The 15,648-nt window shown below is 48.6% G+C and overlaps 1 protein-coding gene across 12 annotated transcripts in view; it reads left to right on the top strand.

The window, feature by feature from the left end:
• PTPRT (protein tyrosine phosphatase receptor type T) overlaps positions 1-15,648 on the top strand; it is a 1,067,282-nt gene that overhangs the window by 376,611 nt on the left and 675,023 nt on the right. For all 12 annotated transcript variants that reach the window (XM_047746505.1, XM_047746499.1, XM_047746504.1 and 9 more), the window contains exon 6: positions 1,618-1,792. In XM_047746505.1, the coding sequence (XP_047602461.1) occupies positions 1,618-1,792 (175 nt within the window). The remainder of the gene's footprint in view (positions 1-1,617; positions 1,793-15,648) is intronic.

Genomic DNA, 15,648 nt, shown 5'->3' with positions numbered 1-15,648 from the left:
GCTAATACCCGATGGCCTGCATTCAAATCAAATAGGCCTTTCCTTTATTTCCTTTATTCTTTTCAAGTATAAAAGCAGTGTTTGAAAGTCTAGAGAATGCCAAAAAGTAAGAAGAAGAAATCCATCCCCTCTGATCTCCCCATCCTGTCTGGAGCAAGTCACACAGAGGCCTTGGCTTCTCTGTGCTTCTTCTTGGGTGTCTGCTCCCTTCCCTCTTCTGCTGTTCCATCTCATTTGCTTGGGGGCAGCTGAGCACAGTAGCTGTGCCCCTTCTCATGTCCCAGTCCCGACCCATCACTGATGGGCGCTTGGATGGGTGGAAGCAGGTCGTGTGTGTGCTGGAGGTGTTTGCCGTGGACAGGAAGGGATGAAGATCACATCATGGAAGCTTCCAGGTGTGGGAAAGCTGCTAAATCCTAAGGTTTCCCAAAATCCAAGCAGATGATGGAAGTGGCTCAGTTTTACTTTTGGAAACGAAATAAAGGCAGGGAGGATAGGGTCTCAGTGAGAAGGTGGTTGACCCAAAATTGGAAAGGCTGGATAAGGGGCTTCCTTGGTCTGCATATTTACTGAGCCACACTGACATTTGGATTCTGCTAAGAAGAGCAGTAATACCTCAAACAAGGCTGGGAGGATTAAAAAGGAGATTCAGGGTCTGGAGCTTAGAAGGTGCTTAAGAAATAGTCCCTCATGCTGCATCCTCTGGCATGTGCCTTCCAGTCATGGCAACTCACCCCTGCTATGGGAGGGGCTTATTCAAACTCAGAATATCACACCTGAGAGTCAGCACAGCACAGACGGAAACACTTGTGCATTCACCTTGATTCCACAAATGTTTTCCAAGTCTGGAAGCTGGGCACAGTGCCGGAGATACAAAGGGGCTAAAGGATGCTCTCGGGGAGCTCTGAGTTTAGTCTACAGGGGGAAACGTGTAGGCCAAAAACCCCCAAAATGACAACAACAAAACCACTAGAGAGTGAAGAGCTTCTAGAAGGTGCTGTGACAGGCCAACTTACTGGAGATGGCAATGTGCTGAGCGTGAGTTCTTAAGGGTGAAGGACTGTCCCCAGGCAGACAGGAGGAGGTTCCAGGCCAAGGAAAAAGCAAATGCCAAGGAGGAGAGGTGCTGGGAAGTACCTGGGGACAGATGGGACCTGTGGAGTGGACTCGGCCTGTGGGTGGGGTATCACGGCCCTAGCTGTGGAGCTAGGGGCCGGGCTGTTGTCATTTCATGGGTTATATTTTCAGTAGCCTATCTGAGTCTGTCTTTGGGGGAACCTTGTGGGTTCTGCTTAAGAGATGAAGGAAGATGGGAAGAAGGCTCAGAGCCAAATGCCAGCCTCAAGCTCAAGCTAAGCGAGGAACCAAGGTATTGGGAGGAAGCCTGTGCCTTCTCTCCTTGCCATCAGGCACTCCCCTCCCGAATCAGCTCACGAGCAAATTTATACTTTAGTCCGATCACTTGCAGAAGCCAGCCCTGGACAGTCCTTCTTATGGAAAGCCATGGCCCCGGGGACGTGGGGACAGGTGGAGCTTCCGAGCTGGGGGAAGTTCCCGGCCCCTGGGGGCCATAGGATGATGTGATTTCTCTTCCCCCTCCCTCCCTCTGTCCTGCAGCAGTGGAACGGCAGGGACACAGCCCTCATGGTCACCCGCGTGGTCAACCACCGACGCTTTTCAGCCACAGTCAGCGTGGCCGATACTGCCCAGCGGAGTGTGAGCAAATACCGCTGTGTGATCCGTTCGGACGGCGGGTCCGGCGTGTCCAACTATGCGGAGCTCATCGTCAAAGGTGAGTGGCCCCTCCCATGGGGCTGGTTTTGCCACCTGCCTCGGCCCCATCCTCAGAGGGTGAGAGGAATCCAGGGGCCTCCTCTCTACTGCTGTTCCTCCTCCCTGTCAGTCCAGAGAAAAGCCATTTCCAGTCCGCCGCTCCCGCCCTGCAGAGAAAGGGGCGGGGTTCTGTAAAATCATGCATGTTGCATGTCTAGTCCAAGTTCAGTCTTATTATAGGGCTCACCTGTGCAAGCCTCTGGGGTATACAACACAGAAGGCGTCTCCAGATTTGGCTTTATTTTGTGTTTAAAATTTGAATGAGCCAACGTCCTTGTGTTTCGGTGGTGGTCTACTGCTGTGTTCGGAGAGTACAATTGTTTCGGAGGGATTTTCTTTTTTTTTAACTGAAAACTTGATTTAATAACAATATTTTGGAAGGACTTTCGAAATAAATGCCCCCCACCCTCCTTGGCCTTGATTCAATTCTTTACAGTTTTCTTGTTCACCTTGAGGTATTGTCGACACACTTTACATTAAAATATGCACGTTGCTGCCTTCTCTGCTCCTTCCAAGGAGCTGGAGCTCCCATTTATTTCTGAAAGTCTATATAATCTTTGTTGTAATGCTTAATGGTTATATATTTTTTCATCAAGTGAATCACCCCATTTCTTAAAATCTCCCCATTTGTAGTCATTTATGTAATTCCAGGTGTTTGTTTTTGTTTTATCTTTCCTCTGTGCTCCAATTAACACCTCAATGGGGTTCTTCCAAAGAGAACATTTTTATTCTATTGAACCAGATTATTGCCTTGGATAAATTCCCTAGGGGTAGAGTTGGTAGGCCAAAGAATATGAGCATCTTTATGGATTTTTCTTTGTATTGCAATATTGGTTTTGCAAAAAAAAAAAAAAAAAAGGGGGGGGTTGACAGTTTACACTGGAAAACTGCAGTGTGTAGACATACTCATTTTCCAGCGTCATGTTCACTGTTTAAAATTTTAATATAGTGTAATTTGGTGAACGAAATAATGAAGCTATTCATCTCATGTTAGCTGTGGAATGTTAGCCAGTGTGTTTAAAGGTGAAAACATGGATCGACCCCCTTCTGCCCCCACCCCCCCACCCGGAAGTCTCCTGAGTTTGTTTCCTTGGTCAAAGACCAGTTGGTGAGGGCCTTGACCCCTAGTTGCTGGTCCCTTGACCTCTAGTTGGTAGCCCTGTCTAAAGTTAGGCTGGAAGCTGTGATCTGAGACTCTCCCTCCTGGGCTGGGCTGACTCGAGGTGGATGGTCACATGTCATCAGTCAGGTTCTCAGCTTGAGTGTCATCATGCCATTCTCCTCCGAGAGGATGTCCTCAGCCCCCACACCAGCTGGGTGCCTTCTAGCAGGTTACTTTGTCCCTTGTTCTACATAGCACTTATCATGCTTCAAAATTATATTTTTCCTTTATTCGTGTTCTTGGTAATTTTCCATCTTGTCCTTTAGAACCTGAGTGTGGTGAGAATAGGAACATTTTGTTGTTGTTGTTTGGTTCATGGTTCACAACTTCCCCCAGGCTTAGCCAAGTGCTTGGCACGAGGCTGGAGCACACCCAAATACGAACCTACCGGCGTTTGGCTGTTTGGACCTGTGCAGTTGGTCATTTCACAAGGCTCAGCCTTAAAATACTTGTTGAATGATAGATGAGGGAATGAATTATTGGCTGCAGCAGGAACTCATTTCGTCTCCATAATGCCATGAACACTTAAGCTGAAGATCAACAAATTAGGCAGTCATGAACAAAACAACCAACAGGGGAAAAAAATCTTAAAATCATTTACATTGAATGCCACTAATATATACAAGAAACCATCATTTCAGGCACATTAGCCTCATATATATGCTTTTTTGGTGCTGTGAGATTGATTTTCATGACACGGCGGCCTTTTGCAGGCCTCTCGGCACTCAGTGGCTCTGTAACTTCCAGAGCTGCCCCTCTGGAAGTTCTTCGGACCTCTTCCATGGCAACCTTGCACGCTGGAGTGGGAGCCCACCAGAGGATGGGCTGTGCCCACTCACGCCCTCCACGGGCTCGCCCTTACCTTGCAGGTGCCCAGCACGAGGCAGGTAAGGAGATAATGGGTTGAGTGACCATGGCCGCTGCTGGAGCGTTTTGATCTTTCCACACACACCGATGGAACCAGAAGGTGCTGGGTTTATTCTCCCTTTACATCCCTCATTGAGGACAAGGAGGAGGTGTGGGACACCAGATCTGGAGGCCTTTGGGGTAGAGGATGCGATTTCCATGGGGAAACATCATGCCTTTTGTTTGGAGGGTGGCTGGGGTTTGTTGAGACAGTGGTTTATCCTTTGTGGATTGTGCCCCCTGGGCTGGGGTTCGGGCTGGGGGTGAGCAGTGCACTGGCCACATGTGGTACTATAATCCCAGAGCCACAGCTATGCCCAGTGCCTTCTCCTGCAGCCCTCGCCAGTCCTTGCTGGGTGACACGCTGGCTGGCCACCTTCGGAGGTCTCCTTCATGGTGTGTGCTCCCTGTGACCTGGTCCCTGTTTATTACACCTCGATGAAATCCTTTATGCGATAGGACTTTTTTTGGTGATGATTTTTGCCTCCTTTTTGTGTTCAGTAGGTGGCAAGCTAGGAGCTGGGCCCCTTGAATGTGGAAGTCCCTTCCCATCCGTGGTCTTGTGTAGTCCTCTAGTTGTGGCACTGCACTTCAGGTGTATTTTAATTCATTTCACAGTGGGGAGCACGACCACAGCCAGGCTGAGAAACCATTCTTAGGGTCAGAGCCGGGGTCCGGCCTGGGGCTTCCTTCTGCTATTTCAGCTGTAGCTGGAGGGCCTGAGGGTTGGGGCCTTGTTGGCGCCTGCTATCATGATGTTATAAACAGTGTTGAAAGGGTCTAGACTAAACACAGAGCTCATGACACGTCTCTGGACCTGTGGCTAATTTGCCCTTTTAACTCCTGCTTCTCCTGTCATTGGTCCCCACCTCTCTGGAATTGAGGGTTTCCTACTTTCCATGCTCTCAGAGAAATGAGCTTACCCTTTTTATACACACACACACACCCCTTACATAGCTAGTGGTAACCAAGCCAAGTAAGATAATGAAAGGCTGGGTACACCCAGAGCAGCAGGAATTAGAAATTAGCAGGAGCCTGATCAGAGGAAGCTGGTCACCCTGGATGTCTGCCAGGAACCCATGGGAAGGCAGCAAACCAGAGCATTTGGGGGCAAGTGTCTTATGAAGAATGACTCACTGGCCTCTTAGAGCCCCTTACCATGACTTAGCAGGATGGTTACATACTTTAGTACTGAAATATTTACATTGGGGGGGGGAATAGGAAACGAAAAAAAAGAACAACAAAGAATAAACATAAATCTTCCTTCTTTCAGGGAATGGAGAAGCCTTGAGAAAACAAAACAAAAATATTCTCAAGGGCTAAGTCTTCTCCCAGGGGATGGTGCTGCTGCCCAAACTGAGTTCCTTGTTCCTGGTTCACACCACACAAATGCCCTGGGGCGGGGTGGGGGCAGGCAGGTGACCTGGGTGTGTCATGGAAGGAAAACCACCCCTAGGCAGGTTTTTCTTCCCCAGATTTTCTTCACTTCATTCCAATTCAGAGACAGTAAAGAACTCTACAGCCCTAGTCCGTCAATTTAAATCCTGACCCCATCTCGTCCCAGCTCTGTGACTTTGAACATCACCCTCTTCCAGTGTCAGCTGGCTCATCTGGGAATGGGAATGTAGGATTCTCTACCTCAAAGTGGTGTGTCCTGAGGATTCAAGGAGACAGTGTGTGTAGACGTTCTTAGAGAGGGGCTTGGCCCATTGCCCTAGAAGCATTTGTTAAAAAAATAACTTGCCGAGGTTGGTGGGATTTCCCAGGTAAGGAGGTAAGAGATGGTGAGGGGCTGGGTGGGTGGGCCTCCTCTGCAGAGGGTCACTGGTGGTCTCTCCCCATACAGTCCTGTGCCAAGAATAGGGAAAGGGAGGGAGGAGATATAAAAGTGGGCATCAACATGTGGGCTTGGGAAGTTTGGGTCATGGGGTCCATGCTAGGTCAGACTCCCTGGGTCACCCCCCGGAATCCACCACTGATGAGTCAGGAATCTGGGAGCCAAGGAGACGTTAGCTGGTTCTTCTTGGGCTCAGCCGTCTGACCACATGGCATCATCCCTTCAGAAACTGGGGCTGGGAGGTCGCAGGGCCCCTCAGTGCTCAGGGGTGCCAGGAGCTGGATGAAGGCCCCTCTGATGGTATCCGTAACAGGTGCTGTCGCCACACCAAGCAACGTCTCTGTCTTAGTCGGTGTGTTTATGGCTGGCTGGCTTGTGGTTCGTGTGCTTTCCCTGGACTGTGAGCATCAGTGCTTTCGAAGATGCCTTGTAATTTGAGTGTGGGTAATATCAAATTCTCGGGGCGACACAGATCAAAATGAAAGCAAATTGGAATTACTTAATTCTGAAGAGCTGTTTATTGAGTTGCAATAATGTACCTGGGTATACTTTAGATTACTCTGTAATTGAGATTTCGCTCCGTTGACAGTCCAGCCCCTCAACCTGCCTGTTCTGGACCAGTGCTCACAAATGCACTCATTCTCTCCCTGTTTCTGGGTTTCCTCCTATCTTTGAGTTCAAGATGCTCTCACTTATCCCAAGCTTTATTCTGTAGGAGTCAGGGGGCTCCTGGGACATAGGTGTCTTCAACCCAAGTTATGCAGATAGGGACCTGGTGAAAATTTGCTAACATAAAAATTTGTTGTTAGTAGTGATTTTTATTTTTTTTTTAAGATTTTATTTATTTATTTGACAGAGAGAGATCACAAGTAGGCAGAGAGGCAGGCAGAGAGAGGAGGAAGCAGGCTCCCTGCCAAGCAGAGAGCCCAATGTGGGACTCAATCCCAGGACCCTGAGATTATGACCTGAGCCAAAGGCAGAGGCTTAACCCACTGAGCCACCCAGGCGCCCCTTGGTAATGATTTTTAAATCCATCTTTCGACTCTGTATTAATAACCTACCATGGACTCAGAACCCTCTTATCAATATGTGAATTAGTGGCCAGAGGAAGTCGAAAGTCTTCGAAAGTTGAACACTGTGAGTCAGGTGTTGTGAATTAAATACTGATGTTGACTTCCTACCTGGGCAGCTTGGTAGGGTCAAGAGTAGGGATTTGGGATGGGAGTGTATCTGAGTTTCAATCTTAGTTCTGGCCCCAGCTATTTGGGTGACTTCAGGTCAATCATGTGTTCCCTCTGGGCCTCAGGCTCCTCATCTGTTCAGTGGGTGAGTGTATCTCATTGGATCCATTATGAGAGGGCGGACCTCCCTGCCAAGTTGTGTCTGTAAGTATCAGTAATCATATTTTACTACGATTTGAAGGTGCATTGCTTAAGTACATTGGCTCTTTTCCTTGTCCCACATAAAGGAACAATAATTTGTATAATATAAAGTTAAGTTTAGCCATCTTAAGGTCTGTCTCTGAAATAGGATCGAGGTCACCAAATGCAGCCTGTTGTTCAAAGTCAGTTGCAGAAATGCTTTATTGTGTTGCACTGTATTTTTTTTTTTTTAACATTGTGTTCCAATATTTAAAGGCCTCCTGAAATCGTGTCAGCCTAGGCCACATTGCGGCTGCAGCGGCAGCCTTGAGTGAATGTGGCTTTGCCGTTCTGGGACACGTGCTGCACAGCTGACCGTGGCCCCTCCTTTGGCCCATTTTGCTGATGTCACTAGTTTGGTTTCTGGAGGCCTTTGAGTTTACAGCTTCAGGTTTAGAGATTGCATGGCTGGAGTAGCAGACTTGTTCCTGTGTTCATTTGTTTGACAGTTTATTGAACCCCAGCAATGGGTTAGAGAGTGTGATTAGCCCATAGTTTAGTGGGAAGAATCCCGCAAACCTATGATGAATGGTCATTCAGTTCCTGTTGGGTACCTACTGCGCTTACTGATCCTCTTAATAACAGTATTCTATAGGGACTGTTTGTGTGTTCCTTTTACAGGTGAGGGCACAGAGGCACAGAGAAGTTAAGTAACTTTCCTAATGTCACACAGCTTCTATGTGATGGAACCAGGATTTAAAGCCAGGCCTGCTGGTGCCTCAGACTGTGCTCTTTCTTCCGCGTGTTTCTTAGAAAATTCAATATAGTAGTCCTGTCATCCGTGTGAGCTGAGGAAATGGAGGGTGGGACATTTGATGCCATTTGAGAAGGTCCTAGGAAGTTTTTCTAAGTGCTCCCATCTGCGAGGACACCTCAGCCTGGCAGGCTCTTGAGTGGGGGTGGCCTGGGGCAGTTTTCAGACATGGATGGGTGACAGGATTAAGGTTGCAGTTGTAGGCCAGTGGACATACTGGAGGTCCTTGTCCTAGAGTAGAGTGGGAGCTTTATTCTGTAGGAGTCGGGGGGCTCTGTGGGAACCCCACCCATAGTCCGTAGACGGTAGTGCACACACTCAGGAGGCTGGACCCCTCCAGCCATCTGTTCTTCTCTTCTGTGGTCCTGACTGTGACCAGTGGAAAGCCATTGTCATGCAGGTGGCCATGGTAAGACACAGCCTCTGTTTGGATCAGAAGTGGAGATCAGAGGCAAACAGGACAGGGACCCCTCAAAGCAGGCTTGGCAGGATTTGGAGTGTAAGAGGTTTGTTTGGGACTTTAGGAGGTGCGGTGAACACAGAAGGCCTTTTCAAGCACGTGACCGTGGTGGACATCTGGAGCGCAGTGTCCCTGGGGAAGCCGAGCGTTAAGCATCCATTCCTTAGAGGTGAGAGAGCTGGGATATTTGTACCCCATTCCCCACCAGTCAGTGGTGGAGGGCTGCTCCTGGGGTGTTAGCCTGCTGGTACTTCAGGCTTGTTGGGTAGGACAGAGGGGGCCTCCTGGGGCTTTGGAGAGAGCCTACAGCCATTGAGATTCAGATGGGACAGTTGGATCCTCACTTACTGAAAAAATAAGGCCCGAGAGAGGGAGGTGGGGGAATCCAACAGCTGGTGTGACACGGACTCGGTGGCCTCTGCCAGCTTCTGATGTAACCGAGGCTGTTGGCCCGTCCGTGCGTCATCAGTGACAGCGGAGCCGGGAAGGGCAGCTGCGGGCTTGGAGAAGACACAAAGCCAGGACCCACTCTGAGCACTTTGCTTGGGCAGCCACAGGAGCTCTTCAAAGGCCGCTGTCACAACTGGACTCGGAGCGTCCGTTCCTGTTCTCCATTAGCCCTCAGAGGCCAGGAGGGAGGAGCTGGGGAGCTGTATTGCTCAACAGTCAGAGAGTAGGCTTGGGATAGAAGAGCCTGGGCTAGAATCTGGCCTTTTCCCTGTAAACCTACTACCTCGGTTTACCTAGAATCCGGCCACTCTCCACCATCTCTGCTGTCAACATCCTAGACCAGGGGTTGGCACACCTTTCCTGCACAGGGCATGGTAATCAGTATTTTCAGCTTCATGGGCCATACAGGCTCTGTCGTAACTATTAAATTCTGCTGTTTGTAGCAAAAGCCATAGAAAATATGTAAATAATGAGTGTGGCTGTATGCCAATAACACTTACAGAAACAGGCGGGGGTCTGGATTTGGCTCACAAGCAAGTGTGCCGTTTTCTGCACAGGACCAGCCCTTCCCTCCTTTCTGCTGGATGACTGTACCAGCTCTTTCCCTCTCTCATTCCTGTGCCACTGAGGTCCAGCCTTTATGCGTCAGGCTGCATGACAATTTGAAAAAGTTAAGTCATGGCATTTCATTGCTCAAAACCCTCCAGTAGACCTATCTGTCACTCAGAATAAAATCTGAACTTCTTAAAGTGGTTTCTAGATCTGGCTCCTTTGTCTCTTTGATTTCTGACCCCCTGCCTCTTGTATTTGTCCTTTCATCTTCTCTGTTAGCCACACTAGTCCATTTCCTCTTCCTTAAACCACACCATGATAGTTCTGACCTCGGGACCTTTGCACTTGCTGTTCTCGCTTGGCCTAAAATGCTTTCCTTCTGCATAATTACATGGCTCATTTGTTCTATTCCTACTAGTCCCTGTTCAGACATCAGCTTCTCAGAGAGCCTCCCCTGAGTACCTTATCTAAAATAGTACCCATCCTACCACCTGTAATGCTCTACCATTGTTCCAGTCTGTGGTTTTCTTCTCAGACTTTATCACTGTTTGCCATTGTCATTTACATCTCTGTACTGCATAATCTCCTGAAGGCAGAAGCTCTGTAGGTCTTGCTTCCTGCTGGATCCAGGATACCTGGCATATAGAAGGGGCTCGAACATTTGCTGTATCCAGCAACATTCTCAGTGCTTCCTCCACAGGCGTGCAGTAGCTTTGCAGATTCTTCCTCACACCTTCCGTTTCCAAGGTTCTTGTTAACTTAGGTTTCCCTCCTGTCTCTGGGCAGGTTCCACCCTCTTTATGGATGCCACTTTTTATCTTTTCCTGTTAGTCTTGCTTTCCTTTGCTTTATTCTTTTCTTCCTGGCTGTAGGAGCCATAAGATTTACAGTTCCCTGCATTACTTGTGTGGCCTCTGCTTGTCCTGCTTTGTCGCAATTTTGGGGTCTCAGTTGACCTGCCATGGCCATGCTTACCCAGTCTACCATTCTCATGGTCATTTAAGAAACCTCTGGGCCTTATTCAGTGCTGATCGAGGGAAGGCTTGTCTCACGGTGAACCCTCCCAATTCCCCTCCCAGACCTATCCACTTGAGTGGACGTGCTTCAGCCCGTGTCTCCAAGTCTTGGCCCACCTGCACCCCCCACCCCCATTTCTGACCTTGACGTTCCAGAAAGATGCTATGCAAAGAAACCAGAGCACTCCATCTTCTTTGCAGCCTTTATGTTCAGTAGGAAAATGATCCTGCAGTCGGATGTTCTACCACTGAGTTGTACCCCCAGTAGGAAAATAATCCTGATGCTTGGGTGATTAGTTTCGTCTTCCTTCAGTCTTAACTTTTATTAATGGGTTGTGTTTATATTATTATTATTATTACTATTACTATTGCCGTGGCTGCTATTGGCAGGAACATCTAGATAGCAAATCAGAGGTCTTGGGTTCCAATCTTGTCTCAGCTACTTGAATTAGGAATGTCAACTCGTGACTTCCTAATTATAAAAAGGAACAACGGTACCAAGCCCCCTACATTTGAGGGAAGGGTCTCACAGATACGCTCATCCCGTGTAAACAAAGTGCTGCTCGTATGTTTATGCTTGTCTTCATCAATCCCCATCCACGCCCCATTTGCCACCTGCCCAGTCTTAGCCCCAACTCCCTCCTCCTCGCATAACGTCACTGCTAGGTTTTCATGGGAAGAGAAAAATGACAGATGGAAAGAAAGTGGGAAACTTAACTTGAGCATATGTGTGTGGGGGGAGGCGAACTGGAGAAAAAAAAATCTATGTATATTGTATTCTATATGGGCACAAAGACCAGCTTATTTTTAAAAAGGCATAAATGTGGATAAATAAAACCTGACAAGTATTGGTTTCCTTGAATTATTTTGACTACTTTATCAGCTGCGTGCTGATGTGTTGCGTTAACACTTTTAACGCATTTGGAAATTAAATCAAATGGCAATTGCATTAAATCCTCATTCACTTGGAACATTACCCTCCTGTGTTCAAATGGAAGAACTATCTGGGGTATGGGATGAGCTGCAAGGTCTGTAGTTAGCTGGCATCCGGAGACCATTTATTGCATGCCAGGCATTGCCCTGGATATTTCACAGAAGGTTCTGTTAAATTCTCACCTGCTCCCACGTTTCAGATGAGGACGCTGAAGCCTGATTACCCAGCCTACTTAGAGTCTCACTGCCTGAAATCTGTCCTCTTCCTACTGTAACAGAGACTTTTTTTTTTTTTTTTTGGTTCTCCTAATGCTAATTTTCTGTAATATTCTATTCTGTGGCAGATATTCATGGAATATCGCTTCTGAGAACCTCTGTTTTAGGCCCAGTTAAACTCAGTTATAAACTGTGGACTCCAGATTTGGAAGGGAAGCTGCAGGTCATTTTCTCTGTCCCCGCCCTGGAGCTGAATTCCCCTCTGTATGGCCTCCATCTAGACCCTTCACCCGGGGTTCTTCTGTCCCCCAGGGGGATGTTTGGCAATGTCCAAAAACATTTTTAATTGGCATACCTTGGAGGGAGTGTGTGGAGGCCAGAGATATTGCTAAACGTCCTGCAAAGCACAGAACAGCCTCCATGGCCAACAGTTAGCCAGTCCCAAGGGCCAGTTGCGAAACCCAGACCCCCCCCCCCTCCCATGGGATGGTCTCTTTATCCCTGATGCTCTGCACTTCAGCTGCAGTCCTCTGGGCTTCTGGTGGCTGCGGTGTGGGGTGGTGGTGAGATGTGGGAGAAAGAAGGTAGAGCTAATTCTGTGGCTGTTGAAGGAGCAATTTGGCTGGTCTGAGTCACAGCCTCTGAAAAATTGACATTGACTTGTGGTTTATTGTGACTTCTGTTCCTGTGGCCTCTCCTTTCCAATTTCCCCACTAAATACCCATGGAGATGCAGTAAAAGGAAAATGCAAGCTAACTACCTACTGCTGGGAATGTGAGAGTCTCTGGCTGTCAGTAAAGCTGCTTTGTGTGTGCCAGACACATGGGCCTCCCCTTCCACTGAGGAGCTGTGATTCAGAGCAGCTACCTGACTAAGGACTACATTTCCCAGCCTGCTTTGTTCTCAGTGGGACCATGAGCCTCTACTTCCACTGAGTGGAGCTGTGATTCGGAGTACCACCTTGACCAAGGACTGCATTTCCCAGCCTGCCTTGTTCTCAGTGGGACCATGTGATTCACTCCAGCCAAAGGAAAGTGAGAAGAGTATTCAGAGCCAGAATGTCTAAAAAGTAGGCGGTCATTCTCCACATTCTTTCTTCCCTCTTTGGTTGGCTCTGTGCAGATGACTCTAATCCCTTGGAAGGTCAGAGGAATCAAAATATTGAAAAATTCAGGATCCCTAAATCACCCGATGGAGAAAAATCACCTGCTAAGTGGGTCTGCTATTAAAGCAATCATGAATTATTATTGTGTGAGGCTACTGTGCCTTGAGGTCTGTTTGTTATAATAGCATTATATTAACTGATACGGGTTGGATCAAGAAAGGTCATTAGCAGCCTCCCCAGGCCTATCCTCTTGAACCAAAGCTTTCTGTCCTACTTCTAAAGAGATGAGAAGATACTTCTCTTCTCTCTCACTGATATGGGGCCCAAAAGTATACCTGATGGCTGGACAATTATCCTTTTTTCAGGTGTTGCCTTTTTTAAATTTTATTTTAATGGTCAAAAAAATTTATCTTTCTCACTGTTACTTATTGATGTAGAGTCTACAAATTCCAGAATGACATAGGAGGGCAGAAATTGCGTGTTTACGTTAAGGAAAGGGGGTGGGCATGGCCTTGGCTGTGGCACGTGGAGCTCAGGAGCAGTGGGAGCTGAGACAGGGTCTGGCCAGATGGGACAGCTTGGAAGCCCTATCCAGAAGAGAGGGTCTTAGGTTAGAAAGGAGTCCGAGGGGCAGTGATTATCTTGACAGCTGTATCACAGGGTGAAACCCCAGCCCCACATGAGGGAATGTGAGAGCAGAATGGCAGGGCAGGGAGTGGGCTGGGGCTCTGGTCCCATAAGGACCTGGGCAATAGGCAGGCTGTCCAGGTGAACAGCTGAGTCAGCCCAGTGTGGCCGGGAGAGCTGTCCTTGTGCCTGGTCCCGCCCTCCCCCAGCCCAGCACACTACCTTTCCAGCCAGGTCAGTCTGCCTACCAGTGGAGCCCAGGGATAGCAACCGTGAGTGGAGGGGCTGGGGAGAGGAGGACGAGCACAGCACTAGGCACTTCAAGCCCCACCAGTCATTTAGAAGTGACCTTCCCCATGCAGCATGTTTAAACATTAAATAAAAACAGAGCTGGAGCAAGTAGTGAGATGCCGATACCAAAAAGCAATATTTTAGCAGTTGGCGGGGGCGGGGGAGGGCAGCGGGTTCCCAGTGTAATTGGTGGGGTTCGTTATGCCCACACTGCCTTGTTGTTAAACTCTGCCCTCCTGTCCCCTGCCCAGGGTGTGCTGCCATCCAGGGAATTCCAAACCAGTGTTTTGGTGACGTTTAGCCTAGAAAGAAGGTAGCTCCCATTTTACCGCTAATTAGCTTCGAACGACCATTTCTCTGGGCCTCTGCTTCCCTGTTTGTCATAAGCGAGGGCCGTATTACACAGATGGGTTTCAAACTTAGTCTCCCCGCCGGCTCTTAGACTGATACAAAATGTCTGTTTCGTCACCAGCTGGGCAGGTGGATTTCTTAGCTATTTAAAGGTGTTTTGTTGGTTGGTGGGATCCTCATCTGTCTTCGTCCGTTTCTGACCCTGGTAGCAGTGGGGCTGGGGTTTGGCCTCTTTTCTTTTAAATGAAATTTGCTTGTAGCAGCTTTTCGTTATTACTCAGTGTAGCAGGTCTCCTGCTTCCTCTGGGTATCTAGAGCCCGATGTGACTCACAGCCCAGTAAACGGGCTTGCTCCTTTCTGCCGGAGGTCAGCCTGGGGGTATGGAGCGGATGCTTACTGGCCGAGAGGCTCTTCATCTGTTCTCAGAAGGGAAGGTCTCCTGTTTGAGTCAATTGCTAGCAATATGTGCCCTATGGCTTGCTCTTCTCATCTCTCACATATATGAGAGGGGGAACCGCTGGGGTCCCATGGGGCAGCACCAGGATTTGGCTGCTTCTTACCAGCTGTTGAAAGTGCCCTTCCTAAGGGAAGGCCAGAAGGCTGTATTTTAGAAGCTGGCAAAGGGCTGGGTTTGGCTCCAGGCTCTGTCTGCTTTTTGCTGTTGAATTAAACTGCGCAAGAGACTGAGCCTCAGTTTCTCCATCTCTAAAAGGGAAAGAATGATGTCACTTGCTTTGCATTTTCCGAGGCTCAGTGAAACAAAGCATAGAAGTCCAGAGTGTGGGACCTATTTCATGCCCCTAGGGAGGTTCAGAGACTCTTGTAACAATATTCTTTGTTCTCTGTATCATTTATTTTTTCTCCTGGCTAGGCAGGAATGTTGCATTTCCCAGACTCCTACATCCAGCTGGGGCCAAAGGAATGTGTGCCCAAGAGATCTGTGTCCCTTCTAGGCCAGACCTATACAAAATCTGCCATGCACCAGCCGCCCTGTCTTTTGCCGTCCTGGTGTGACACTGGAGACCATGTGAGGAGGCAGGTGGCATCTCCAGGAAGAAGTCTACATCCCTGAGTGATGTGCGGAGCCTGGCGCCATGCCTCCATCCATAACTTCATCCGGCTGTGAGGTCAATGAGCAGTAGCTGAACCAGCCATGACTCATGTCCCTTACTCAGGTTTCTCCTACCTTGATGGCTTACAGAGAACTCTTCTAAGGTTTCCACTGGTATAGTGGACAGAACCCACAGCATCAGGATAGTGCCACACTTCCCACATGGAATTCTGTGGGAGCCTGACAGCGGTCAGAGAGGGATTCAGTGAGTTTGAGTTCACAGTGAGCGGAGTTAGCGGATTCCCTCTGCCTGATGCTGTCTGGACCAGCTCATCTCAGAGGAGCTCCTGCTCTCTGGGCACTGCTGCCCCAGGCATGTCTATACTCATCGCTGTGAGGTTTCCTTTGGGGATGTTGAGCTTACAGCCCCCTTTCCCCTTCAGCTTTGTTTCTCTACTAGACTAATATTCTCCATTAAGTGACCAAGGAAGTCTGAAGACCGAGGGACAAGGGTGACCCCTCCAGCTGTCTTTGCCTATCTCTGCTGAATCCTAGGGTCTGTTGATTTTATTCCTTGACTTCTGTGATAAGCAGGGATGAAGGGAATTGTGCAATACCCACCTCCTAGGCTTTGGGTTTGTGTGGACTTGGTCCTTGTTGCTGTGCCTGGGGACCCTGCCTT

This window comes from Lutra lutra, chromosome 9 (genome assembly GCF_902655055.1).
Source record: "Lutra lutra chromosome 9, mLutLut1.2, whole genome shotgun sequence".
In the NCBI taxonomy this organism is placed as follows: domain Eukaryota; kingdom Metazoa; phylum Chordata; class Mammalia; order Carnivora; family Mustelidae; genus Lutra; species Lutra lutra.
This window is presented reverse-complemented; position numbering and strand designations above follow the sequence as displayed.